The sequence below is a fragment of the Enhydra lutris genome, unplaced genomic scaffold, assembly GCF_002288905.1.
Source record: "Enhydra lutris kenyoni isolate GAN:26980312 unplaced genomic scaffold, ASM228890v2 scaffoldscaffold34, whole genome shotgun sequence".
Classification (NCBI taxonomy): Eukaryota; Metazoa; Chordata; class Mammalia; order Carnivora; family Mustelidae; genus Enhydra; species Enhydra lutris.
The window spans coordinates 9,506,655-9,532,103 of NW_019154118.1; the positions used below are offsets into that span (position 1 = coordinate 9,506,655).

General features: G+C 49.1%; 1 protein-coding gene across 1 annotated transcript in view; it reads right to left on the reverse strand.

Moving 5' to 3' along the window:
* LOC111153807 (PBX/knotted 1 homeobox 2) overlaps positions 1 to 25,449 on the reverse strand; it is a 254,837-nt gene that overhangs the window by 20,363 nt on the left and 209,025 nt on the right. Inside the window, exons 6-7 of the mRNA XM_022513052.1 lie at positions 22,274 to 22,445; positions 10,728 to 10,916 (exon numbers count right to left, since the gene is read on the reverse strand). Of these exons, the coding sequence (XP_022368760.1) occupies positions 10,728 to 10,916; positions 22,274 to 22,445 (361 nt within the window). The remainder of the gene's footprint in view (positions 1 to 10,727; positions 10,917 to 22,273; positions 22,446 to 25,449) is intronic.

Sequence of the window (25,449 nt, forward strand, 5' to 3'; positions counted from 1 at the left end):
CACTGAACTGTCTCCAGACGCCTTCTCAGACACCCTCTCCCCCCGAGAAACTTACCTCCTCACGTACCTATATCACATTATTTATTACACCCAGCTCCAAGGACAAATGGCTTCCAACATTTTATCTTTGAATCCTGAGCACCTAACTCAGGTGCCTGGCACACAGCGGACACTAAAATTGTTGTTCAAGAAGAATAATATAGAAACAGCTGCCCTCGCCTCTTTACAGCCTGCTTCAGGGCATGTCATAGGAGCCTCGACCTCAAGCCACCCTTCAGCACGTTTCATCAATTCCTTCCTCTTCCCCAGGCTGCCAGCCCAGAATCCCACTGCAGACAGAGGCCCCCTTTTGCCCCATGCTGTCAACCTGCCAGGCCCCATTTCTGCCAGGAAACAGTCCTTGCTGTTTGTTTCTGCAGCCGCCAAAGCAGATAAGAAGAACGTTTATTCCTGGCACTCTGGTTGCCTCGTCATTGCCATGTCACAGCTGGGCCAGGAAGGGCTTGGACCTGACGCTGAGGGACTCGGCATGCCACGCTCGAGGGGAGGGAGCTCGGCCACAGCCTCCAGGAAGCAGCAATAAACCCTCCCTGCCTGGGGGCTGGGTGCTTGCAGGATGGGGAGAATTTGTGGTGTGTGAGAGGAGGTTGGGGTCTCCAGGTTTTCTTTGGAGAAAGCAAGAAAGGTGGCCAGTGAGGTGCCATGGAAGGAGTGGTGGGAGACCTGCCTGGGTCTCTGGGCTCCTCTGACCACAGTGCTTCATCTGAAAATGGCTTGACCCACATAACCTGTCTGAAGACCATCAAGGGCTTGACTCTGTCATGCTCACAGCTTGGAGTCCTAATGCATGCGCTGTAAGAATTTAGATAAATAAACAGTGAAGAAAATAGACTACCACTGGGGGAAAAGAAGGCCCCAAGCTTCCTAACTTTTATTTCAGGACTGGGGGAGAAGCTTGGGCTTTCAGCCTCCAGGGAAGGTCTAGAGTTTCTTGGAGCCAACTCTTGGTCTTCCCACTCAACCGGTTCAAGTCTAATACTGAGGCCCACCTTCCAAAACCTAAAAACTGGAAGAGCCCTTAAATGCTACGTATTCCAACTCTCTGAGCACAAATAAGGAACTGAGGCTTCTTAGAAACCCAAGTGACTCGCCCAAGACCTCCAGCTGGTTCACAGCAAGGGGACTAGAACACAGCCCTCCTTCAACCACAAACACTGAATACCCACCCCGTGCCAAGAACCGGGCTACAAGGTGCTCCTGGAACCACAGGGGCTCAGTACATAGTTACTGGAGGCAAGGTGAAGAGGTGAAACACTCAAACCCCAGAAGTACAGAGGCAGCATGGGCACGAGAGCAAAGACCATGGATTTGGGAATCAGCAAATCCCAGCCCTTCTGGGAGCATCAGTCTCATTTATAAAATGTGTCTGGTTCAGCGCTGACATCCAGGAGCCCTCAAAGCCTGTTTTCAGCTCTGTCTCCATCTAAGATTGATTCTGCCCTCATCCCAATACCCTTGCCAACCATTCTCATAGGATGCAAACCAATGCTGATGTTATTTGAAGCTGAAGCAAAGCTAGAAGGTAAATGTAACAGAAGAGGGTATTGTCCCTCTATGCCTTTCACCCTAAAACTAATGGAAATGACTTCTCAATTCTCTCTCTCGTCTGGAAACTTCATCCCATGGTGCTCCTCATCGGGGAGAGGCATTTGGGAATTTCCAACATAAAAAGTTGCCCCAGACATTTTTTTCCCCCGAAAAAAGGTATCCGGCAAGGTTAGGAAAACACAAGTGAAATGAGTAAAATAAATACAAGATGTGTGCCTTGGGATTCAACCAACACACATTTTTGCTAGCCAGAGGCAGAAGGGTGAGCTATCCCCCGGATACTTCATCTACTTATTCAGACTCTGGCTGGTTCCCTGCCCTGTGGTCTTGCAGGCCTGGGTGCCAGGTCCTGGGTTTGGGTAGCTAAAGGCAATTTATGCATTAGATCAGATTCTTCTCTTTTCTACCGTCTCCTCCCACTTGGGGGTCGTTGGTTGGGACATGCTGAGAGGCAGCCAAGTTCTATCAGCAAAGGAATGGAGAAGAGACGTTCAGGGGCAGAGACCACAGGAAGGGCCAGGGCTGGCTCCATCTTAGCTGGGCAAAAAAGAGGAAGAAAAATCTGGGCCTCTCCGAGGTCTGGGGAAATAATATCCAACCCCTACATTTGTAAATATGACCTATTTCACATACCGGCCTGAGCCCTGTCGTGTTTTCAAAGACAAAGAGTTTCAGGGTCATGGAACCAGACCCTCTGCGATCTGTATTTGTAAAAACTGCCCTCGGCTGGTCCCAAAGATCAACGGTTCTGAAACTACCTATGTATTACACACGTTGAATATTCACATTCTTTTATCACACTATTTCATTTTAATGAAATACTCCCACATCATTGGGAAAGATGATTCTATTTGCCTGCAGAGCAACTGAGGCCCCGAGAACTGAAGTGGCTTCCTAGAGTCACACAGATGTGCCTCAAACCCAGGTTCTTTGGCTCTGAGTACAGCACTGATGCTCGCTTGGAGAGATGTGCTTTGGAGTCAGATACCCAGGCTTGACATAAGCAGGGTGCCTGGCACACGTCATCACCCAATAAGTCACTTTCCACTTCCTTTGGCTAAAGCCACTCAGCGAGGGAGCTGAGTTTGGCACAGCCAGGATTTCAAACCTGTTCTAGAAGGTCCCAGAGCTGCTTGGGTTCTTCCCTTCGCAGCAGTGGAGACTGAGCCGGGGCTGCGTACTGAGCCATGGGGGTCAGTCCCTGCTTTGTGCCCCCTTCATTCCTGCCTCCTTGCCCAAGACATTCCTGGGCCCTGGCCAAGCCCCAGAAGTGGGAGCTGCGCCTCTGCCTTGGACGAGCTCTGTGACCTGACTGCAGCCATTCCAGGGGAGCCCTGGGTCTGGCTCTCTGGAGCCTTTGCCTCTGTGGAGACAACGGGGCTCTGAATCTCTGGGAAGAGTCTAGGTCTTCCATACTGTGGCAGCAACGGAAGCCCCTTAGGGAGAAAATGTTGGCTAAGCACACAGTATTTTTATCTTCTTGGCAGCTTCCTCTTGGGGCTCATCAGACTCCCAAGCAGGTGGGTGATGCTCTGTCTGGACCCAAATAGGGCTGTTTCCTTCTAGTCTCCTTAGCGCCATAAAGAGGTGAGAAGCACATGTTATACAGTTTTAGGGACATTCTTCAGCATCCAGAGTCTCATATCCCTGCCCAAGTTGTCCAGGAACCAGGGGCTCTGAGCTGGTTATCTAGCTCAAGAACTCTGCCTCATCCCACCAAGAACATGGCCGTAGTGTCCTTGAGCCTCTGCAAAGTGCTGGAAGCCTGGCCTTCTGGTGGAGCCACCAAACTGGGGTGTGTGTGAGCGCCTACCTTCTAGAAGTAAGATTTGCTTTCCAAAGCAGGACAAGGCCCTAAAGCTGAAAACTTCCTTGGGAGTTTTCTGGGAATGATGTCTCCAGGTCTGGACCAGGTGACCCAGGACTTGGATGAAAACCCACGACCTAGGCTCCACAGGCCTCCCCAGAAGCTGTGCCACTGCTGATCCTTGTGCGCTGTTTCCCTGAGACACAGAGAGGCAGAGAGCCTCTCAGAAGCAGGCCAAGCAAGGTAGGGGAGCAGCTTTAGAACGGCCCAGAGCTCGTGCCTCCTTAACCCTACCCGTGGACCAGCTGCAAAGCCTTCACTGCCTCAGGCCATCAGTCACGGTAGTCACTGGGTAAGTTTTACTCCTAATCTCATTTTGGAACAACAACAAAAAAAGATGGTTTGTTCAAAAGGAAGGCCTTCCTAAGAAAAAGTGAAAGGTTCTGGGATTGCTTTTGGAAGCACAGGGTGTTGGGGTGGGGCGGGTGTGGTGCAGAGGAACAGACTGTGGCTATGAACTCTGATCTCATAGTCTGGTGTTGGTCCGGGGGGAGCCAGCCCAGTCCCTGGAGCCACCACTCTTCACTGTCAATAGGGAAAGGGCTTTTGTGGCCGGGGAAACAAAATTCCCACCAAAGGAAGAAATTCCCAGAATAAACTGATGGGAGGAAGAAAGGAAGGCAAAGACAGAAACATTTTCCTTTAAGTAATTTTGAAATAGCTGGAATGTTTATCTTACTAGGAGGCCTGTGGAACAGAGGACATGAACTAGATGACACCGCAAAGGTCATCCCGACTGAGGATTTAGAAAAACCAATGCCATTCCCTAGAATCCATTGTTTGTTGGGGGTGAGCAGGTGTGGAGGGGTAGGAACTGGGAGGGGACGGCACTACCCATGGGGACCCCCTGTCTGCCATCCACCCCTAGGCCACTAGGGGTCTCTGCTGATCCACAAGCTCAGACTGCACTCCCCCAAACCTCTCCAAGCCTCCCAGGAGGATAGGTCTGTGGGCTAACTGGCCTGGGCTGGGGGGCGGGGACTGGTCTGGGGTGCTTCACTTCTGCTGGAAAGCTTGTCCGGACTCACTCTGGGCATGCCCGTGGCCCATGCTCTTGACTTCTTCAGCGTTCCCTGTTGGTCTGATGTACTGCACGTAAAGCCTAACGGTTCTCTGTCCTACGCGTGTGTCTTCTTTCCTCAGCTTTGGTTGCAGCTCTTCTGAGGGAAAGAGGCTTCTTTCTTTGACTTCCCCCAAGCTGCCCACCACAGTGTTGGGTGCACAACAGATGCTCAATAAGTGCAGGGCCCGACTGGGCTTTGGCCCGGGATGGGGTGTGTGTATGTGTCTTAGTGGGGAGGAGAGGTTGCCCCTGTCCCCAGACACACTGTTCCTGGCAGTGTCCTTCCATTCTGGCAGGGCCAGAGTCCTGTCTTTGGCTGGGAAGGGCTGGGCTCCCAAACTCAGGAAAGCCAATCACATGTCAACAAGCCACCTAATCCAGTGGCTGTTTCTCTCCTGCTGGGGGCTTTAGTCTCAAGGGAAAGGCGCTTCTGGCCTGTGGGGACAAGTGGCAGCTGCTGCTCTTAAGGAACATTCCTTCTCGGAAGGAGAGAACTGCTCAGGTTTCACTGGCCTGGCAGGAAGGGCGGTCCTCATGGTCTCCTGGCGCCCTGAACTGGAGGGCTGGGGGCTGGGAAGTGGTGGAAAGGACAGCATTGGTGGCTATGGCGGGAGGGAGGCAGGGCAGCTCCTGGAACTCTACTTCTGGTCGCTGTGGTGTAGGGGTGCCTCCTTCCCACCTCAGTGGTGATCCTGCAGGGTAGATCACTTCCCCCTCCTCCCACCAGCCTTAAAACTCCCTAGTCAAATCCTCAGGATGCTTGGCCACTGGGCAGAACTTCCGGGGGCTTGACTCAGGTGACTGCCTCCCACCTCCCTGACCTCCTGCTAATCTTGAAAATGCAAACTCCCTGTAGGTCGGTAGGCAAGTCCACCTGCTCCAGGCAAGGGTGTACTCACTAGTCCCCTCCCTATTTTTTTAGAGTTGGCAGAAATGTAAAGTTCTACCTGCTCGGCCAAGGCCCACATCTCAAAGCTGGGTTCACTCTGTGCCTTTCTTTCCCCTATTAGCAAATCTAAAGTCTTGCTTCCCAGCAATTGGTTTCTTCCTTTCTAGTTTCTAAATCGCTGCTCTACAGCTAAGCGGAGTTACCCCTCCACACCCAGGGCCCAGGACCCCTGGTTCTTCCTATGTGTCCCCCGCAAAAAGTCAAGGGACTGTATAATAATAATAATATAATATTATATATAATATTAATAAGTAATATAATAAGCAGAACACAGACTCCAGCATAACCTATCTCAGTCTCTGCTGTTTACTTGAGCCAGTGTCGAACTTCTCTGAGCTTCTCTTTCCTGGGGGAGAAAATAATGTGCCCTCGCAGCCTTGCTGTGAGGAGTAAATAAGGTAATATACGTAAAGCACCCAGTACATACAGTCTAGGGAAGGTTCAAGAAATGTTGACATTCTCCCCAGTTCTTCCTGGGGCAGCACAAGATGTGGCTACTCAACTAGTTTGCCTCCAACATGTTTCCAACACTTGCCCCATCGCCTACATTCCCCATTATGTCTCACATCTTTGGTGACTGGCCATCCTTTTCAGCCTTGCAGCACAGCCATTGTTGGGTTTGGAGGTCAGAGAGCATGTCACACCCCCTTTGAGGTCCTTGGAACTCAGCAGGCTCAGTTGTGCTTGAACTGATGCACGGGGCGGAAATGAATGACCGCTCGTCCTCTAGCAGCTTCTTCGCTCCAGGGATTCTGAAAGGCTGTCTCTGTTCCTTACCTTCTCCTAGACGTCTCTCTACACCGGGAACACTCACTTTCGGAGCTCCCAGATAGCCTACCACTCCACCTCCTCATCCCCTTTCCCGAAGAAGTCCTTCCAAGGCCACAGAATCTGCAACTTCCCCAATCACAATGGGCAAAATCTTCCTGCTGGCCTACCTAATCCATGCTGAGGTTTGCTCATTCTGTCTCCAGGCAGGAACAGGCTGTGGCCATGAGAGTGGGCAGGCGGGGGCCAGGCCTTCTCTGGGGGCAGAGGGAAGGAGGCTAAGCAGTGACTCGGGTAACCTGAAGCCACACATGTGGTTTGTTTGATCCAGACCCCTTTTGTGGCTCCTCTCCCTATCTCTGGCTACTCCTTTCTGCCTTCCTCAATGTCCCCTCATTTTGTAGCCTTCTGTGGCTCACATAACTTACCTAGGTCCACAGGTGTGACTCACAGCTCCCTTGCACTGAGACTGGGAGCTCCTTCTGGATAATTCATTCAGGCTTTCATAGGATCTAGCATGGTGCAGTGCCCCCCAAATGCTTGGTGACCGAGGATTTCAGCTCAGTCCGATTCAGAGCAAGGTGGGAATTAAGTTCTCTCCAGTGGGATGGTTTGGTTTATGCCTTCTAGGAAAGCTGGGAGAAGCCTGTCCAACGGAATCGGGAGTCTAGGATGAGCCTTCTTACTGAGGAGGCTGCCGCAGCAAGAAACCTGGGCTCAGAGGTGTGAGGAAGCTGGGGTGTCTTCAGGGGCAGGTGGAACAGGAAGGCTTCCTGGAGGCATGGAAAAAACCAGCTGCGGCCCAATTTCTTGGGAATTCTAGTTCAGCTTGTGGGCTTGGTGGAAGCTGTATCCCCTACTCCCTACCTGTCTCCCACCCAAGAGAAAGCTCACATTCAGAAAAGGAAGGCCAAGTAAAGAAGGTGACCAGCTGCCATAGAGCTGAATAGGGACATGGTATGGCATGGGGGGGTAAATTTGAATAAAAAAATCTCCCCCACTTTGCAACACAAGGCCAAATGATTAGCACACAGGGAAAACCATGAACCAGCGGTTTGCAACAAAGCTGGCAGGCGGCTGGAATGTTGATACTGAGGCTCATGCTCCAGAGGGGAGACACCCCTCCCTGGGCCAGGCTGGTGCTCAGTGCGGCTATTTCAGGCTGGGGGGATTAAGGTTGAACCATGACGAATGTGAACCATCGTATGTGCGCGTGCGTGTGCTTGTCGCATACACACACACACACATACACGCCCCAGACACTCCTCTCTTCTCTCCCATACTGGCTCCCAGGCCGGCCTCCTGCACAGAAAGTCTCTTGGCAGCCGAGGCCTCTCCTTCCTGGGGAAGGCCCAGCTAGCACCGCAGCCCCCAGCTCAGGGACAGTGACAGCAGCCTGCCCTGTGGACAGCACGTGGACAGCACGTGGCGCATCCTACGCACCGTCCCTCCTCCACACGCCTGGCTTCGCACTGACCCCGCACCCCCTAGCCTGTCCCTTCATCCCCCACCCCTCTGCTGCTGCTGTTCCTTTTCTCTCTCTTTTCTGCCTCTGGCCTTCTCAGCCTCACTTCCCTTCCCTCTGCTGCCCTTCTCCTCCGGATCGTCATCCTTCCTCTGCCTCCCTCTTGAAGGTGACCCTCCAGAGTTGTCTTTCTTTCCCTTTGTCTTTCTTCTGATTTCTCCTTCCCTCCTTCAGCTTCCTCTGGCCCCTCTTGATCTGTTGCCATCTGTCTCCTTGTCTTACTTCTCCCCACAGATATTTACTAGCTGTCCATGCATCAGACCTTGGGTTAGCTGCTACCAGGTGTGGGTTTTAATTGTATATAAAATACTGTCTGTACTCAAAACACGTCTGTTATCTAGGAGAGGAGAATGACCCTTATACCAACGACACTGAGATAAAGTCGCATGTGATATTTATATATAAGTGGTCCCCAGGGCTCCAGCACTTAGTTGGGAGAAAGAAAAGGCCTTTCTGGATGGGGCATCAGAGAGGTCTCCTGGGGAGAGCAGCCTTGTTGCTGTCCTGGGGAAGAGGCTGGGTTTGGTGGTGCAGAGCCGCGGAAGGGTTGTCGGAGTAGACAGGCCTGGGAAAATGCAGCCCTGGGGGAGCCTTCACTATCCGGCCAAAGGATGAGAAAACTCGGAGGACAATCGGAGCTTTTGAGCAGGACAAAGACATGAACAGGGCCTTAGGACCATAAATGCAGCAGCAGAACCTGAAGAGCCATGTGTAGGCGTGTTTGTGTGTGTGGTGCGTGGGCATGTGTGTGTGTGGAGTGCTGAGGGCTAGCCATAGAGGACAGGTGACCGGGCTGGGATCTACGGCAGCAGCCTGTGTGTGATTACCTCATTTAGCCACTGAAGTCCCAGCTAAGCAGGCAGAGGCAATGAAGGGACAAGTCTGAGAAGTTCCAAATAGGAACACCTTGCCAAACGCCTTGTCTTCTTTTTCAAGCTGTCTTTGTTTTTGCCCGATTGTCTGAGTTCCTCTTTCTAAGCAGATCAGAAGCCTTTCTGTGGTGGCCACCACAGGGCCGGCTTCGCTATTAGGCAGAGATCTGATATTTACAATGACGGGAATCAAAGTTCTCTCCTCTTTCCTCAAAGCTCAGAGGCCCCGAAGGCTGGGATCTCCCAGGAGGACTGACTTTCGCAGGCAGCGTCTGTGCGCCCTGGCTCACCCAGAACCTGTGTTACCCTTCTCTGCCAACCCTGGGCTCCCAGTGGCCCTGCCTGCTGCAGACTGACTTGTCAGCCCCAGGACCCCGACCTGGAGGGGGCCGCTGTGGCTGCTAAGCCCTCTGGCCCTCCTCTCCTCCCCCACTACCCTAGTACACCCCCAATGTCAGTGCATGAGGTAGACTTGGAGAGCCCAGGAGGGGAAATCCAGAGCCTCTCCAAGGACCTGATTATTTCCAAAGACTTGTGCTAATTTTCTGATATGATCCTCACATCTCTGTGAGGCACTAAATCCTCATTACTTTTCCTGACCGATGCATTCTAATTAGATCAACACTTAAAAAAAAATTCACAATAGCCACAGGATGGCTTTCCATCTCATTAACTCCTCACTTATTATTTTCATGAAAATTACTGATAAAAATGTGCATCTCCATTTGCTGAGGCCTCACAGCCTCCTCAGCTCCTATCTTGCATCTCTCCCGTCACCGGGGCTGCGCAGCGTCGCCATGGTAACCCACAATAATAGAAACTAATAAATTACAAACGAGATGCTCGTTGAGCAATTATTGTCCTCTTTTATGCAAGTTTCTTGCTAATTTTGATCATAAGGGAAAGTACAATAAGACTCTGAAGGAATGAGTCTATTTCAAGAGAATATTAGCTAGCAGAAGCCTGGGCGGCTGTTTTTAGATCTGTAATAAAGTGATTTGGTAATTTCAAGCAACGGGAAGAGGAAATAAACTTCTTGCCTCGTGTCCCATACAGTATTCACTGTAGAGTCCTAGAGAGATCCTTTTGAATTTGTGTAAGCAGGGCTGACCTTTTAGAAGGCCCCTGACCCTTCTCTTGCCTCTACAAGCTGGAGGGATGGATAAAGTGTGCTGGTCCCTAAAGCTTAGAGATAAAAATGGCACCACCTTTCTTAGACACTTTTTCGAGTGCCCATTATCTTTAGAAAGTTTATCCTTTTCCCCACACCTGATTTGTCTCAGGAGAGGAGGGTACAATAAACCTCCTAGGGCCCTCCATGTGTCTGTCCCCAACTCGGGAACTCAGCAGGAGGAGAAGAAAGCAGTGAGCTATGGCTTACGTAGATGTCGGTGAGTTTGGTGGAAAGGTATCACCAGGCAGCTTTTTTTTTTTAGCTCCGTAGGTTTGGGGAATATATTCCGCCCTGGAGAGAAGAGCTCATTCTACCCCAAAACACAAAGTTGCCATTTCTAGGTTCCCCAGTTCCTGGGATGAAGGTGACTCTTGGGAGAGGGGTGGCGGGAGGTGACATTCCCAGTGGCCCTGAACCTTAGGAAGACAGATGAGCCAGGATAGGGTGAGCAACTGGAAAATGAGCTGGCAGAAGCAGAAGCAGTCGCATGGGAAGCTGTCTTCATCTAAGAGATGGGCAGGATTCAGGGAAGGACAAAACCCTCCTTATGAAGAACACGGAGAGGTCAGCAAGCCCTCTTGAGAAGTGTGCGGGGCTAAGAGGTGGGGGTCCATTCCCGGCTCTGCCCCAGCCTCATCTCAACACTTAGGTGCATTTCTTAGGCTCTCTTGGGCCAGGAAGCCAGGAATCACTTTGGCCATTTTCTAAGGAATACCCATGCCCCAGTATGGTGAGTTCTGTGGGCTATTCGATGAGCAGGAGTGGATCACAGCAGGGCCTCCATGCTGAAAGGGTCCAGTGAGTCTAAGCTACACTACTAGGCCACCAGAGAACCTTCAGACATTCCTACACCCAGCTTAGGAGCCTAGTTTAGGACATAGGACCCAGCCCAGTGTGTTACCTGTGAGTGAAGGTTTATGGAGGGCTGGTTGGGGGAGTAGGGTCCCCCGAGGTCATTCCTGAGCAGGTTGTCACTGTGCATCTTGGTTTTGAGGCAGGTGATGTACCGGTTACAAAAGTCCTTGCAGAGTTCATTGACTTTCTCCAATTCCAGCAGGTGAATTCTCAGGACCTGGATTGCCTTCACCATCTGGGGAGAGGAGGGAGAGCTGAGCCTGTGTTCAGATCATATTCCTCCTGCTGCCTTGACCTCCTGAGCCCCAAGGCCACCAGCGGGGAGAAGCCCATGCCCTGCTCTGGGTATAAAGTTTCTCATCCACTGGATTTCAGTTCTAGTTATGGTGGCCTGCTGATGGTTTGCATGCTTTGAGCCCACTGTTAACACAACCGCTCTTGAGTAAAGGGTACTCAGAGAACCGTAGAGCTAAAAGCCCAGGTCTCTAGCCCCAACCCTGCTAGTCATCACCTAGGGGAGCTTGGGCAGTTGCTCTGCACCTTGTTGTTGGAAAAGTGGGTATAATTAAGTCCCCCGTAATAACCATCTATGTTTGTGGAAAGGATTGTAGGAGGGAATGTAGAAGCTGCCAAGTGTGGAACCCTGAGCAGGCATGAGGAAGATGGGGATCAGAGCTCTTGTGGGAGCCTCCAGAAGTCAGGGACTGTCTATTCTTAAGCATGTATTCTGAGGGCCTCATGTGACACAGGTCACCTTGCAGAGGCCCCATTGCTACTTGCTGACTGACGGGATCATCCCGCATGACTTAGCTGGGCTCTGAACACCGAGCTGTCTGCAGCGGCCTTTTCTGTGCCCTTTGGATTGTGGTACGCGTGACTGTCTCTCTTCAGATGGACACTCCTCACCCTTCATGGCAACAGGTGAGTTCTCAGTTTGGGCTTTTCTCTTTATCATTGTTATTATTAGAACAAGAAAAGTGCGACAGGAAGTTTGGAAAGTCAAGGAGGAAAATAACTGTCCTTGACCCATCACCCTAAAAGAACGATGATTTTTTTTGGTCTTTTCCACTGGCATCTATTTTAACATTGCTTTAGTCACCTTGTGCTTACAATTTTGTTTCCTGTTTTCCCCTTAGTTTATCAATTTTATTTTTCTATACAGCAGCACGGTGTTCTCTATTGTCACTTCTGGCCTTCGAGCTTCTAGAAGGGAGAGAGGGTGTCTGATTTTCTCGCTATGTTATCATTGGCACCAACACTCTGGACACTGAGTAAATATTTGCTGAATGGGTAAAAGTTATTGAGTAAACATATTTTTAATTGTTGCCTATTATTTCACGTGTGTCCTCCTTAACCAATCCTTCATTACTGGGCATTTAGGCTACTTCCAATTTTTCAATTTTATAAAAAATGTTATAGTGGCTGTTTTCCAAGCTTCCCACTTTGATTCATGTGTCTGCCTTATTTCCTCAGAGTGAATTCCCAGAAGCAACAGGAAAAAAAGTATGGGCATTCTTTTGGCTCATGATAAATACTGCCAAGTTGCCTTTCAAAAAAAGCGTGGTTCAAATGATTCTAGACCAAGTGGACATTCACAAGTTAAAACAAAACAAAACAAAACAAAACAAAAACCTTGATTTAAGTCTCACATTTTATATAAAAATTAACTCAATTGGACCAAAGACCTAAATGTAAGATAAAACTATAAAACTTTTAGGGCGCCTGGGTGGCTCAGTTGGTTGGGCAACTGCCTTCGGCTCAGGTCATGGTCCCGGAGTCTCGGGATCGAGTCCCGCATCGGGCTCCCAGCTCCACTGGGAGTCTGCTTCTCCCTCTGACAGCACGCGTGCTCTCTCTCTCTCTTATATAAATGAATAAAACCTTAAAAAAAAAAAAAACTATAAAACTTTTAAAATAAAAATGCAGGAGAAAATCATGAGTTCCTAGGAGTGAGTAAAGAGGTCTTAGACTTGACCACGCAAACTTGACCCAGAAAAGGAAAAACTGATAGATTAGAACTCATCAATATTTAAAAAGTTTGCTCTTCAGAAGATCTTGCGAAGAAGATGAGAAGGCAAACTATAGATTGGAAGAAAATACTTGCAAACCATATATCTGACAAAGGACTTCTTTCAAGAATATATAAAGAGCTCTCAGAACTAAACAGTAAAAGAGCAAGCAACCCAGTTAGAACAGGGGAAAAAGACAACATCAGACATTTCACTGAAGAAACACAGATGGCAAGTAAGCACATGAGAAGATGTTCATCGTCATTAGCCATCAGGGAAATGCAAATTAAAACCACAAAGAGATATCACTTACACACCTATCAGAATGGTTAAAATAAAAAATAGAGATAACACCATGGCCAAGAACCGGACACTGGATCACTCGTACATTACTGGGGGATGTGAAAAATGGTTCAGCCACTCTGGAAAACAGTGTAACAGGTGTTTTTGAAACAAAACTACATGTATGCTTATCCTACACCCTGCAGTTATCCCAGGGAAAGAAAATATATGTTCACACAAAAACAGTTTGTGAATGTTCAAAGCAGCCTGTTTTAACAGCCCCAAACTGGCAACAACCAAAATAAACTTCAACAGGTGAATGGATGAAGACACTGTGGTAGGTCCATGTCATGGACTACTAGTTAGCAACAAAAAGGAACAAACTACTGATACACTCAGCAACTTGGATGGATTTCAAAGGAATAATTATGGTGAGAAAAAAAAAAAAAAGCCAGTCTCAAAAGGTTACCTACTGTATGATGCCATTTATCCGACATTCTTGAAATGACAACATTATGGAGATGAAGAACAGATTGGTGGTGGCCCCAGGGTGCAGTGGGGGAGGGAGGGAGGAACTGGCAGAGGGAGGGAGGAAGTGTTCTCTCTCTTGACTGTCAGAGTTTACATGAATCTGTATCTGTGATACAAAGGCACAAGGCTAACCACGCACAGGAGTGCATGTAAAAAGGTGTCATCTGAATCAGATCTGTGGATTGTATCACTGTCAATTTCCTGGTTGTGAAACTGTACGCAGTTATGCAAGAAGGGAATCAGAACTTCTTTGTATTAGTTCCTAGAACTGCATGTGAATCTGTAATTACATCGAAATGAAAAATGGAAGAAAGGGTGGGGCCTGTTGCCATTGGAGACCCACTGGTGTTGACTTAAGCAGTATCTAGGGAGTCTCTGTTTAATCCTACCCTCCCAGCTGTTGACTAGCATCTTGATGCTTAGGAATCAAGGCAGGGAATCTCTCCCAGAGAATTTTGATGGTCAGGTGTGAGCAGAACCACATGACTGGACACTGGTGCCATGCTCCTCTCTGAGCTTCATAGACATTTCTAGTGGGGAACGACTGAGTAGTCCCTGGGTTAGCTTTTAGATTGCATGATGGGCAGGAATAGTGCCTAACTAAGGGCTCTTGGAGTACTGAATTAGACTAAGTGTCTCTCAAAGACAGTGACCAACAATTTTGTGTCTTCATGCAGGGCTCAATCCTAGGAACTTATCCTAAGCGAGTGCTCCCTCCATGGGGCTGAGATCAAAAGAGACTGTGCTCTCCCATGCAAAGAAGAGACTCGTGACTTTAGAATGGCTAATTTGGTACTGAAGGAACATTTGCTCTCAATTTTCTACTTGATTTTGGCCATGGATATCTTGGTTTATGTCTTTCAGAATAATTAGCACCATACAAAAGCATTTAATAAATGCTCATTGATTGCTTGATAACAATACCCAAACCTGTCTTATTCTTACTATATCTCAGACACTGTGTTAAAACTACCACATGCCTTCTCCTATTTATACCACACAACCACCTCTGCAAGGAGGCACCATGATTGCCCATATTTTATAGTTGAAGAAAACGAAGCCCAGAGATATTAAGTTTTCTGTGTTTAGAGCCACATGGCTGGTAAGTGATAACACTAGGATATGAAGCCACATGGCCTATGTTGCTCCCAAGACGCGCTCTGTGGATTTGTGTAGATGGAGAAAAACAGTCTGAAGGGTACAGGATTTGGGGGCAGGAGGAGTGGCCCAATGATGGGAAGTATAGGGTTCAAGGAAGACCAAATAGCGTTGGGGACATTAAAGTTTAGGATTTCCAGAGTCCTGCCTGGTAATGTTCCCTCATTCAGCTGCTCTGGTTCCTCATCTCTCACTCCTGGCCTAGCCTACAGGAGTCAGAGTACTTCACCAATGTAGATGTCTGCCTCCTCCTGGGTAAAAAGAGAGGGTTGGAATATCAGGTGCTTTCCATTTTCTGCTTGCCTGAACATCATCAGGACTTATGCCCTCAGTTCACTGACGGGGCTGGGAGGGGCCCTGGGAGATGATCTGGGCTGGCGTCTAGGTGAGAGACAGACCAAACTCTCTAGGATACATGGCTGCTCTTGTCTGAGGCGCTCCCAGTGAGAGCCTTCACTTCAGGTCACCTCTATTTCTCTCAGCCTGCTGATTGAGAAGTTCTTTCTCACATATACCAGGATCTCTCCTGCCTCAGTCTGAAGCACTTACCCAGGGTTCTGCAGGCACCTAGAACCCCTAATGCCTCCATCAATACAACCTGCCTTAATTTAATATTATCCATTCGACACAAATATGGAGTCTCACTCTATGCAATACAGGGGACAAGGCATCTGACTTGAAAAAATTGTCCAACTGGCTTTGTGTTCTCCAGACAAAAATCATCCTAAGTCCTTAAACCTTTCTTCTTTTTCCCTTTCCTCCCTCCTTTTCCTCCTTTCCTTTCCCTTCCCTTCTCTTCTTCCATTTCTTCTTTTCTTCAGTCTCCGAGCTCTCCTTTACTGGACTATTCTTTTTTTAATCAAAATTTCATTTACTCGTTTGGTTTTAAATCTACATACAAGCATCCACCGCAAAGAAAGGTGTACATATCTACTCATTTATTTTCTAAAACATAGCCGATAAGTACTTATTAAAAAAGAATCGGAAAGTACCAACACGTAAGACAAAAAGACAGAGTAAAATATACGTAGAATGGTTTTGTTCAAATGAAACACACAAGGAGCTTACACCAGATCTGGCACCCAGTGGTCAAAAGCGGACCTACTCTTTGGTCTAACAAAGCACGGTTGAAGGATGACTTTTTTATGGGATAATAGGCTTGGTTTAAAGATTTAAGAAGGGAGAGCAAATCATAATGGTATTCCGAGGCAATGAATATGGAGGACCTATTCAATATTAGAGACAAAGATGGGCCGTACCATTAGTGGGGTGGCTGGTAGGCAGAGCAGCACATCTGTGGGGGTTGTTGTCAGACACCCTGAATCCAGGCCTATTGTTTACAAAATTGGGTGTTACTGGGCCACGAGTTCTGTGAGCCTCAACTTCCTCATTTGGAAAATGGGGATAACGATCATCGCTTGCTTTTAAGAGCTGATGAAGGCTAAAGGCAATAATGATGTGAAAGTATCTTAGAAACCAGAGGGAAGCAAGTCCATATAATTTTTTAAATCTCTTTTAATAATTTCTAATATCCTGTTGGCTTTTTTACTGTTCTTCCATATTCAGCGAGTAGAAAAAGAATCATTCCCGGTGTTTCTCCTCCTGTATTTACGTTTAATAAATCATCCTCTATCCTACGTGTTTGCAATTTTGGGTTTTTGCTTCTAAATCAGAATAAAACTCTGATTTATTAAACTATTTTTCTAAGTGATCAATGCCATATAAAAAGTTATTTCAAATCTTCTAGAGCAATAACAATTCCATTTAATTTAATACCATCATCAAACGTGATGAATGTGTTCTCAATCTTTCCCCCTAAGTCTTGCTTCACCTCCAGCTTCTCTCTCTGCCTTCTCTTCCAAAATAAAGAAACAGCCCTTTTCTACTGAGAGGTACCCTTCAAAAAAAGCAAAATGAGACATGACCTTATATTTTAGTCTCACCCCCAGCACACTAGCTCCTCACTGGTCCCAGGAGAATACACAAGGACTGGGGCATCTTGTGGGCTATGAAGTCGCACGGTGGGATGTCCCAAATCTATTATTGCCTGCCTGCTGATTTTGGATGACCGGTTTAACTCTATCTGTAAAATTGAGGATGATAATACCTACCCTGTAGAGTGGGTATGAAAATTGAATAAAATGATGTATGCAAATGTTCTGGGCACATAGTAGCTATTTGATAAATGCTTTTTCTTTATGTCAACACTCTCCCCCATCCCACTACCCCAAGTTCCTTTCTAAAAAGTGGCTTTCTGTAGGGTTGTGGCTTTTGCCCTTCATAGTCATAAATCCTTGCCTTCCAAAACACACACATACACACACACAACACACACACATATATATACACCACTTTATGATTTGCAAAATGCTTTTTTCATCATTACCTCATTTGAATCTCACAACCATGGGGACTCAGGTGACCTAATTCCATGCAGCAAGTTGGGGGGCAAGTTCTTTTCACCTCCTCCTCCCTTGACAAGTTGGGAAGTTGGAATTACTCTCCCTCACTTACAAACAAGAGAGTTTCTAAACTTGCATTCCTTAAAGTGCTCAGATATTTCCTGTGGGTCATTAGGGCAGCCAAAGCTAAAATCAAACCAGGAATTGTTCCCGAACCGGCCAGCTGGATCTGAGCAGTTGGAAGTGCGGGGTCCCTGGAACAAGGAATGGGACGTGGGAGAAAGGTGAAGACCAGGGATGGGAGAACTGCCAGAAAACAGGGGGATAAAATGGTGATGCGAGCCATCATGCATGACAAGTTCAATGACTTTTAAGTCAATAACGTGGCACTTTGCCTCCAATGTCCTCAGAATTTGGAGCAGCAAGTGGTTCAGAAGGAAGAGGCAGGTGGGCTTTGGGAGTTAGACCCACTTAGTGCAAATCCCAACTCTGTAACTTGTTGGCAGTAGGACTCTCACTCCTTGATCTTCTCCTTTGTAAAATGGGGATGACAAGAACTACCTCGTGGGGCTGTCATGAGAATTACATAGAGAAATGTGCTGGAGAACAATGGGTTTTGGAAGCTGAGTCTTGGGTCTTCCACCGACTGAGAAACACTGGACAATTTACTTCATCACTGTACTTTACTTTCCCCATTTTTCCTGTAAAATGGGATAATAGTAGTGACTCCCTCCGCATTGTACTGAGGATTAGATGAGATGCAGCTAGAAAGGACTAAAACCAAGACTAGGCACATAGAAAGCTCTAGGAGAACAGTGGCTATAGGTCAGCATGGCTGCTTAAGAGTGGGGGAGTTGGAGTTCGAGACCTGCACAGTATCTGTCTTGCACGCCTGCCTTGGGACTGGCAGTGTGATCTTGAACTGAGTTCACCTTGCATCTCAATCTCCTCGTTTTAATGTGGGGATAATAATACACACATACCTTGTGGGTTTGAAGACAAGATTAAATAAGGTAATACAGGTAAGGTGTTTACAATAGCACCTAGTAAGTGCTCTATAAATGTTAATCACAACTAGCTTTGATTAGTCTCACTAGCACTCCCTATCTTGGTGTTGGTAAGATTCTCTGCTCCTATGTAGGTGGCGAGAGTTGGGCGGCAGGCTGAAGTGAACGACTCTAATCGGGGCTTCCTGAGGTCTCTGTGGACCCAGAGCTCTGGCCCGGCTCCTTCATGTGCCTCCTTATTTACAGCCTCCAGCCTCTGGCCCTGCCTTTTTAGAATGGGCCCATTTTGGAGCTGGTTTGCGGTCAGGCAGCCATAATCTGTCCCTCGAGCCACACCAGAGTCTCATTAAAACGTGCCCCATAAATGTTAAAAAATTTACACATAAAAAAATTCCATGCATGAAACTGAAACCTTACGTTTAACAGCCTCGGTTTGAAATCTTGCATAATATATAAAACCTCGGCACTACACTGGGGGCCTGTAAATCAGATTTTATAAAACAAAAAGCTTTTACCTTTCAAAGGGGTTTGGGGAACTTGCAAATTTTACAAACTTTACCAACTGCCAGTCAGAGGCTGCTGGGTCCAAGCAGGGGATCAGTGGGCCAGATGAGAAATGGGCCTGGTTGGGTGTAGGGACTTGGGGGGCAGAGAGGATCCCAAGGGAGCTCAGTGGGGGCATGCTGGCTTAGCCACCACAGGGGTGAGAAGCCAACCCCATAGTTCTGAAATGGGGAGGTAGAGAAGGTCGGAGAGTGGGTGGCAGGGGATGAGAGTGGGTGGCAGAGAGAGGTGGGGGGTGGGGAGGTAGGGGTGTGCAGATGCTGGTGGCATTTATAAATGAGGGCTTTACTGTCCCCAGGAAGAAGAGAGGTGGGGAGACCTTGGAAGGAGCAGGGTATTGGGAGCCAGCAGACCTGGGTTCTGGTCCTAAATGACTCATTTCCCTTCTCTGGACTTCAGTGTCCCCATCTGTAAAATGGGGAGTTGCATGGGCTGGACAGTCTTCTCTCAGTTGTGTTTTCCCTTAGCATTTTGTGACTCTTAAGTTTCTCTCTGGGCATCAGTGCTGTGCGAGCAGCTGGATAGCCAGGAGAGGGAAGTTCCCTTAGAAGCCTACGATCTGGGAACCCCTCTGATCTTTGGGTAGCTCTGGGAGAGCGCAATCAGACGTTCCCATGGGAACTTGTCTGGGAGACCACTGCTGGGAGCAGGCGAAGGGATCGCTCAGCAAGCCAGTTTGCTTGGAGGAATGGAGGACAGGCAGCTGGAGGTGGGGAGAATGTACGTCCTAACAGCTGGCCTGGGGCCTATGGGCTCTCTGAGCTCGGGAGAAAGCAGGATCAGAGTGTGACCTGAGGGCCCGGGGAGGGACAAAGTTTTGGGGGACCCCCACATCCTTCTGACAATCCCATCTGTGAAAGTCAATATTCAAGGGCAAAGGAAAGCCGCCCTGACACACATATATATAAAAAATAAATCTCTCAATTATCTCAGCTCATTTGCTTGGGGTCTCTCATTTTATGTCCCTGCTCCGCTGCGCAGTATATCTGTCCGGATAAAGAGTTACAGTCCGTTGGGCTACGTGTGCGGGGTTGTAAAAAATACAGATGCCAAATTAACTGGCTGTGGCACTCAGCAGCTGATTGAGCTGATAATGATGCGATCTGACCTTTTTCTAATTTCTAATTATGTGCATCTCGGCTGTGCTGGCTACATGATTCTTGTTCTAATCATGACTCCCGTGGTTGGCCTCTCCAGCCGCCCCCTCCCCACGCAGGACTACAAATGGGGTGGCAAAGGGCACTGCTCGACTCCCCAAATGAAGTTGCAAGGTCTCCGCCCCACCGTCTTCTTGATGGCCAGGAGGAGACGCCCGGAAGGTGGATCTCCTTACCTTAGCGATACTGCATTTGAGATTAACCTTCCGGATGCCACGCATTTGTAAAGGACATTTGGTTCCACATGCCATCTTGTTAATTTTTTTTTTTTTTTTTATTGCCATGACATGAGAGAGGTGTATTAGCTCTACAGACGAGGAAACCGAGCTTCAAAGGAATTAAATCATTATAGTCGCACACAGGCTAAGCCGTGAAGCCAGGCTCGGGTCCTCCCTCTCCAAGAGCTCCTTCAACTCTCTATTCAAACACCTGACCAGCCACTGACAGTGGCTAACACCCAAGTAAATCAGGTCCACCTGGGCGGATGCGGTGTCTGAGGCTGTTCTGCCCACAGGACCGTTCCCAGCCTGATCACCTGGGATAGAAGACCAGGGGACACCAGGGGTCTGGGGTCCCTGGGGCAGCCGTTGCTGTATCCACAGCGCCAGGTTAGGTGTGCAAGGGGCAGACACGTTAACCGAGTTCTGCTGGGCGACATCAAGAGATCGGATTCTTTGAGGGAACCAAAACCCAAGAGACCCAGGTAGTGTTAGCAAGGGGAAAGCACAGAGCTGCAGCCCCTTTTTGGTAAATTCCAGGTTATCCTAGAAAAGGAGGCTGCTCTCAGTTGTGCCTGTGAGAGCTTCCCCTGGCAAGGTGTGTGAGTTTTTTTGCCCCAGGACTCCTGCTTCTTAAAAAGGGTTCAGTTCCTTTCCATCACTCAGCCTAATTTGAGGTATTTTCCACCGACTTCGGCCTCAGCTTCTTTTTGTGTCACGGGATAAGAGTGGCTCGTGGCCCTGCCAGGCCCGTTCCAGCTCCCCCAGAAATAGCTGCCTCGTCTCCTAGCCCCGTGGCTGCTGCGGGCCTAAATTCCCAAGACCTGCTTCACAGCGTTGGTTCCGAGCTGACCCGCTGGCTAGGGTGGGGCCGGAGCAGCCTGCAGGGAACAGGACAGTCAGGGGGCTGGGCTCCTGGGACAGTGGGGCTGCTCCAGCCCAGCCAGCGGAGACAGAGGGCCGGCTGAGCAGAGCGGACCCGCGGCCCTCAGGTACCCGCGCTAACAGGCCTGACGGCCCGCACGTGCTCCCCTCGGCAAGTGCCCCCCTCTCCCGAACCGCCAGCCCCACTCTCACACCTCACCAACCTCCAGGCCAGGCTGGCCTCTCCTGGCAGCTCTCGGGGACTCCATAGAACAGCATGTCCAGCTCCCGCAAACAGCAGCGGCGCGGGTAACTCACAGCGCGGAATAACACGGAAGTCCCTGAGTCCGGCCCGAAGGCGCGCTGAATGCGCAAGCGCATGCGCGTGCGTGGGCAGGTGCGCGTGTGCGGATGTTCTCTTCCTTTGTTTTTGGTGCCACCTTTGCTTTTCTAGTTCTGTTTTCCTTTTGGGAGCGGGTATTAGCTAAACTCTGGCTACGAGAGGCCAGCCCTATAATCAATTCACGGAGGAGAGCTTTGTAGTTTCCAAATTGACCGTGCATGGTCTAGGTAATCCACCCACAGAAAAATCAGGAATTGTGGTTAATAATGACTCATTCCGGGATATCTATCTGATGAATGAACAGAGCAGCTGCTCTGTTTCTCTCTTACTCCCTCAGCAGAACTCCCAGGGCTAGGAGAGAATTTGAGATGTCACCTACGGCAGTGGTTACCAAATCTTATTGATGATTGCAGTTGCCTGGGAAACTTAAAAACATAGAATCACAGGTCCCATCAAACGTACTGAATCACAATGCCCAGGAATATATATTTAAAAAACCCTGTAGTGATGATCTGGATGATAAATGGGTTTAGGAGCCTGGTCTACATGCCTCAGTTGGACAGGACCTCTATCAGCCTTCTCAACATGACTGTGTCTCCGGGTCTTTTCCTCTATTGATGTGTTTGACTATGCCTGTCACCCTCACTCTCCACACTGTAGCACACCAGCCGTCAACTCCTCCCTGGACAGCCCAAGACATATTTATTAACAAGCCAGGACTCCTCAGAACAGCTACTCAGACCTTTTAGCTCCAACGACCCTCCTTCCTTCCTGTCTGCACTGCAAGGGTGGGGGGCAGGGTGGTGGAATGCAGGTGCAGCAATGAGGAGAGAACAGAAGGCCACTGGCAGCAAAACCTAAGCATGCAACTCTTCGTTTAAGGAATCAGCAATGGTTCTCAACTGCTAGAATGGGTGCATCTAGGGCCTGCCCCAGAGTGGGCACCCCACATTTTCTGTTGAATGAATGGAATGAATAAAAGGATCATTTCTAGGGCTTGTGGAAGGATCAGAGGGTGGGAAGACCCTAGCCAGGGTGGGGGTTGGAGGGTCTTTACCAGATTGTCCAGTTCTGGGTCATCGCTGAAGAAGGGTTTGTGCTCCTGCTCCTGCTGGTGGACAAAATTCTCGATGTCCACATCAAAGCTGGCGGAGGTGATGCACTCTGAGCCCTGGGTGGCCTGTTCACATTTCTCAAACAGCAGCGTCAGGAGCGGGAAAAGAGGGTGCCTGCGGGGATATCAAGAGCTCACACATGCGCACACACAGAGACCTGCTGTTGGCTGTGCTCAGAAGCCACCAGGGCCCCTTTCCCGCACTCCCGTCACTTATTCTCCCAAGGTCCTACTTCTTGAGACCATCCCTGGTCCCCACGCCAGCCTGGATGCCAGCCCCCTCATGCCCTGGCATGGAGGATCCAGTCTTCCTGTTCCTGGAGGCCTTAGAGGACTCTATTCCGCCCCCCGCACCTGACTAGGTGCCTAACTCTTCTCTTAGGTCGGATAAGCTGCGTGGATATTGGGTGAGAGAGGAGGGGTATAAGCCTTCACAGAAATAAGTGCCCATTTCTGGTTCAAGGTCAACCCGGGAAGGACATGTAGGAAGTATCCAGAAAAGTCCTGGACATGAGCAGTAGTGGTTAGTCACAGACTTGCTGGCCGTCTGGCACCAGCTGAGGGCAGTGGACATGCACACCTGTGTGTTCGCCAGTGTACACAGGTGGGTGTGTGTGAGCTTGAATACGCGTCCACATGTGGTGTGTGGGTGTCTCTATCTGTCCTTCGTCTACTGGCTGACTCAATTTAGGTCACACATCCCAGTTACACGTACGACGTCTCCCTGCCCCTTTTTATCAGTGCACACTTAGCACAACCGTGACTCAACAATTAACGGCATTGCTGTTCTCTTCCAAGATTGTCCCTGTGTTAAGGATCACTGTATCCTTAGGACCTTGCCCTGCATGCTCACTGCAGGCACTTACTAGATATTTGGTGGCAGATGATGAATCAGCAAATGAAGACAGCATGAGTGTGAGCATGTGTGAGCGTGTAGGCGTCGTTCCAGGATGCATTATGTAAGCCAGAGTGCCTACTTCAGTGCCTGACAGGCTTTAGGGGTCCTCACATAGATATCACCAAGTCTGGAAGATATCACCGAGTCGCTCCCCCGCCCCTAACCTATGCTGATGGCTCTCTGAGCTCTTTGTTTTATTGTCTGCCTTCCTCACTAGACTGTAAGCCAGATGAGGGCAAGAGCCAAGCTCGCCTTACTCTTCACTGTGTGTCCAGATTCTGGAAGAGGTATGTGGATCCCAAGAAATATCCATTGTCTATGATATGTGTGTGTCTATTTGCACATAAAAGCACACATCATTCTTATTTTTCTGCAGGACATGAACAGTGAGGTCTTAGCATCCAGCATGGGTGCCTGGGTTTGCACAGATTGTTGACCCTGGATTGGCACCCTCATTCCCTTCCACTGCGATTCCAAAAGAACGTTTGCCCATGGACTCTCCTCAGTTCCTTGGGACCACACAATCCAGCTCTATTCTTTCTGATTAAGCCCTGTTGTCTGGGCGAGGAGGAAGTTTGTGTGTTGGGCATAGCTCCCAGGCCTCTACCAACAGGCGTGTTCTAGTCAGCATGGTCTGATAGAACTTTCTGCAGGGATGGAAATGTTCTATGATCTCCTCCGTCCAATATGGTAGCCACTAACTATAGGAGACCAACGAACACTTGAAATATGAGTGTGGTGCCTGCAACACTGAATTTTAAATTTATTGAATTGTAACCAATCTTAATGTAAATAGCCACGTTTGGCTAGTGGCTAGCATAATGGGGAATACAGTAAGCCCTGAAAAGGAAAACAGATCATGCTTTTTCCCTTCCTGTACTCTATAAACACAGCAAGAGGAAGACTGACCATCCAGCCTACACAGAGTTTGTATGTAGATGGGGAACCCCTAGCAGCCTGTCCCATGCTGGGATGCTAATAATTCTGGGCAAGAAGACAGAAGGTGCTCAGTTCCATCCATACTCAGCCCCACACCTGCTGGGCACTCTGCAGCCTGCCCCTGGACACCGTCTCCTGACCCTTGTTTTAGGAACTGTTGCATAAACAGCTGCACACCCCCCCCCCCCAGGCTGCAGCCTAGGTTACAGTCTAGGGAGGATAAAGGGTCAACATCTGGGAATGGTGCATGGGCCGCCCCCCCCCCCCCCCCGTGGCTAGAAGATCCATTCAGCTCCTGGAGGAAGCTGGTAGGGCAAACAATGGATTCCCTGACCCATCTGGCTGAAGACAAAGAGAAAACCAGGTGAAGGGGTTAAACTCCAGTGTAAGTCTTCATTTGCAGCCACTAATACCCAGCATATTATAGTCTAATCTAACCTGATCCCAGTTTAATGCAAGATTCTCTTTGCCCTGAGTGGAATACCAAAGAAAGCCTCAGTGGCTGTAATTTAAGCAGAGCCCTGCAGTGGTTTAGCTGAGGGACATGAAAGGCAAATTCCAGACGGTGTTATGAATTATTGCGCCTTATGGACCTTCCTACTCTCAGCAGATGCCTGCTGCCATTTAAACAGCCACTAGATCAATTAGGAATGAAAGGCACAAATCGACTCTGTACAAGGGCACTAAATTACCAGGAACTAATAATCCGCAGCATCGTGCCAGGTGGTGGGGGTGCAGCCCCAGTCCCAGCCCCGCAGGAGCCGCCGGTCACCGCAAGCTCCTTCCTCGCCGGTTGCAGGGAGGGTAGGCGGCGGCTGCATGGGGAGGGGGTGGCTTCTGTGTGTGCACGCATGTGCACCTGGCTTGCATGTAGGCTGTCAATGAGAGCAGGTGGGAGTGGTGTCCTAGTGTCCCATCCTGTGTGTTGCTCTTGTGCGTGCACATGACACGTTTATGCGGGAGGTGTGTGCATGTGGGCTGTGGCCTCGAAAGCAGGGTACAGGTTTTGCGTGCTCTGAGTACAGTGTGCACATGCCCTATATTGTATGTAGTGTGTGCACGCGTTATGTGTTATTTGTATGCAGTATGTGTGAGGGGTTTGTGGGTTTCATGTACACAGCATGAATGTCATGTGGGATGGGGAAGAGGGATCTGCTAGTGATGGAGTCTCCCCACATTAGAGTTCAGGTATGCGGGGAGAGTCTTCTTCTTTGCCACTGTCCTTGCCCCTGCAGGGCAGAGAGTAGTCAGGGAGGGCCTCTCGGAGGAGGTGACATTCAAG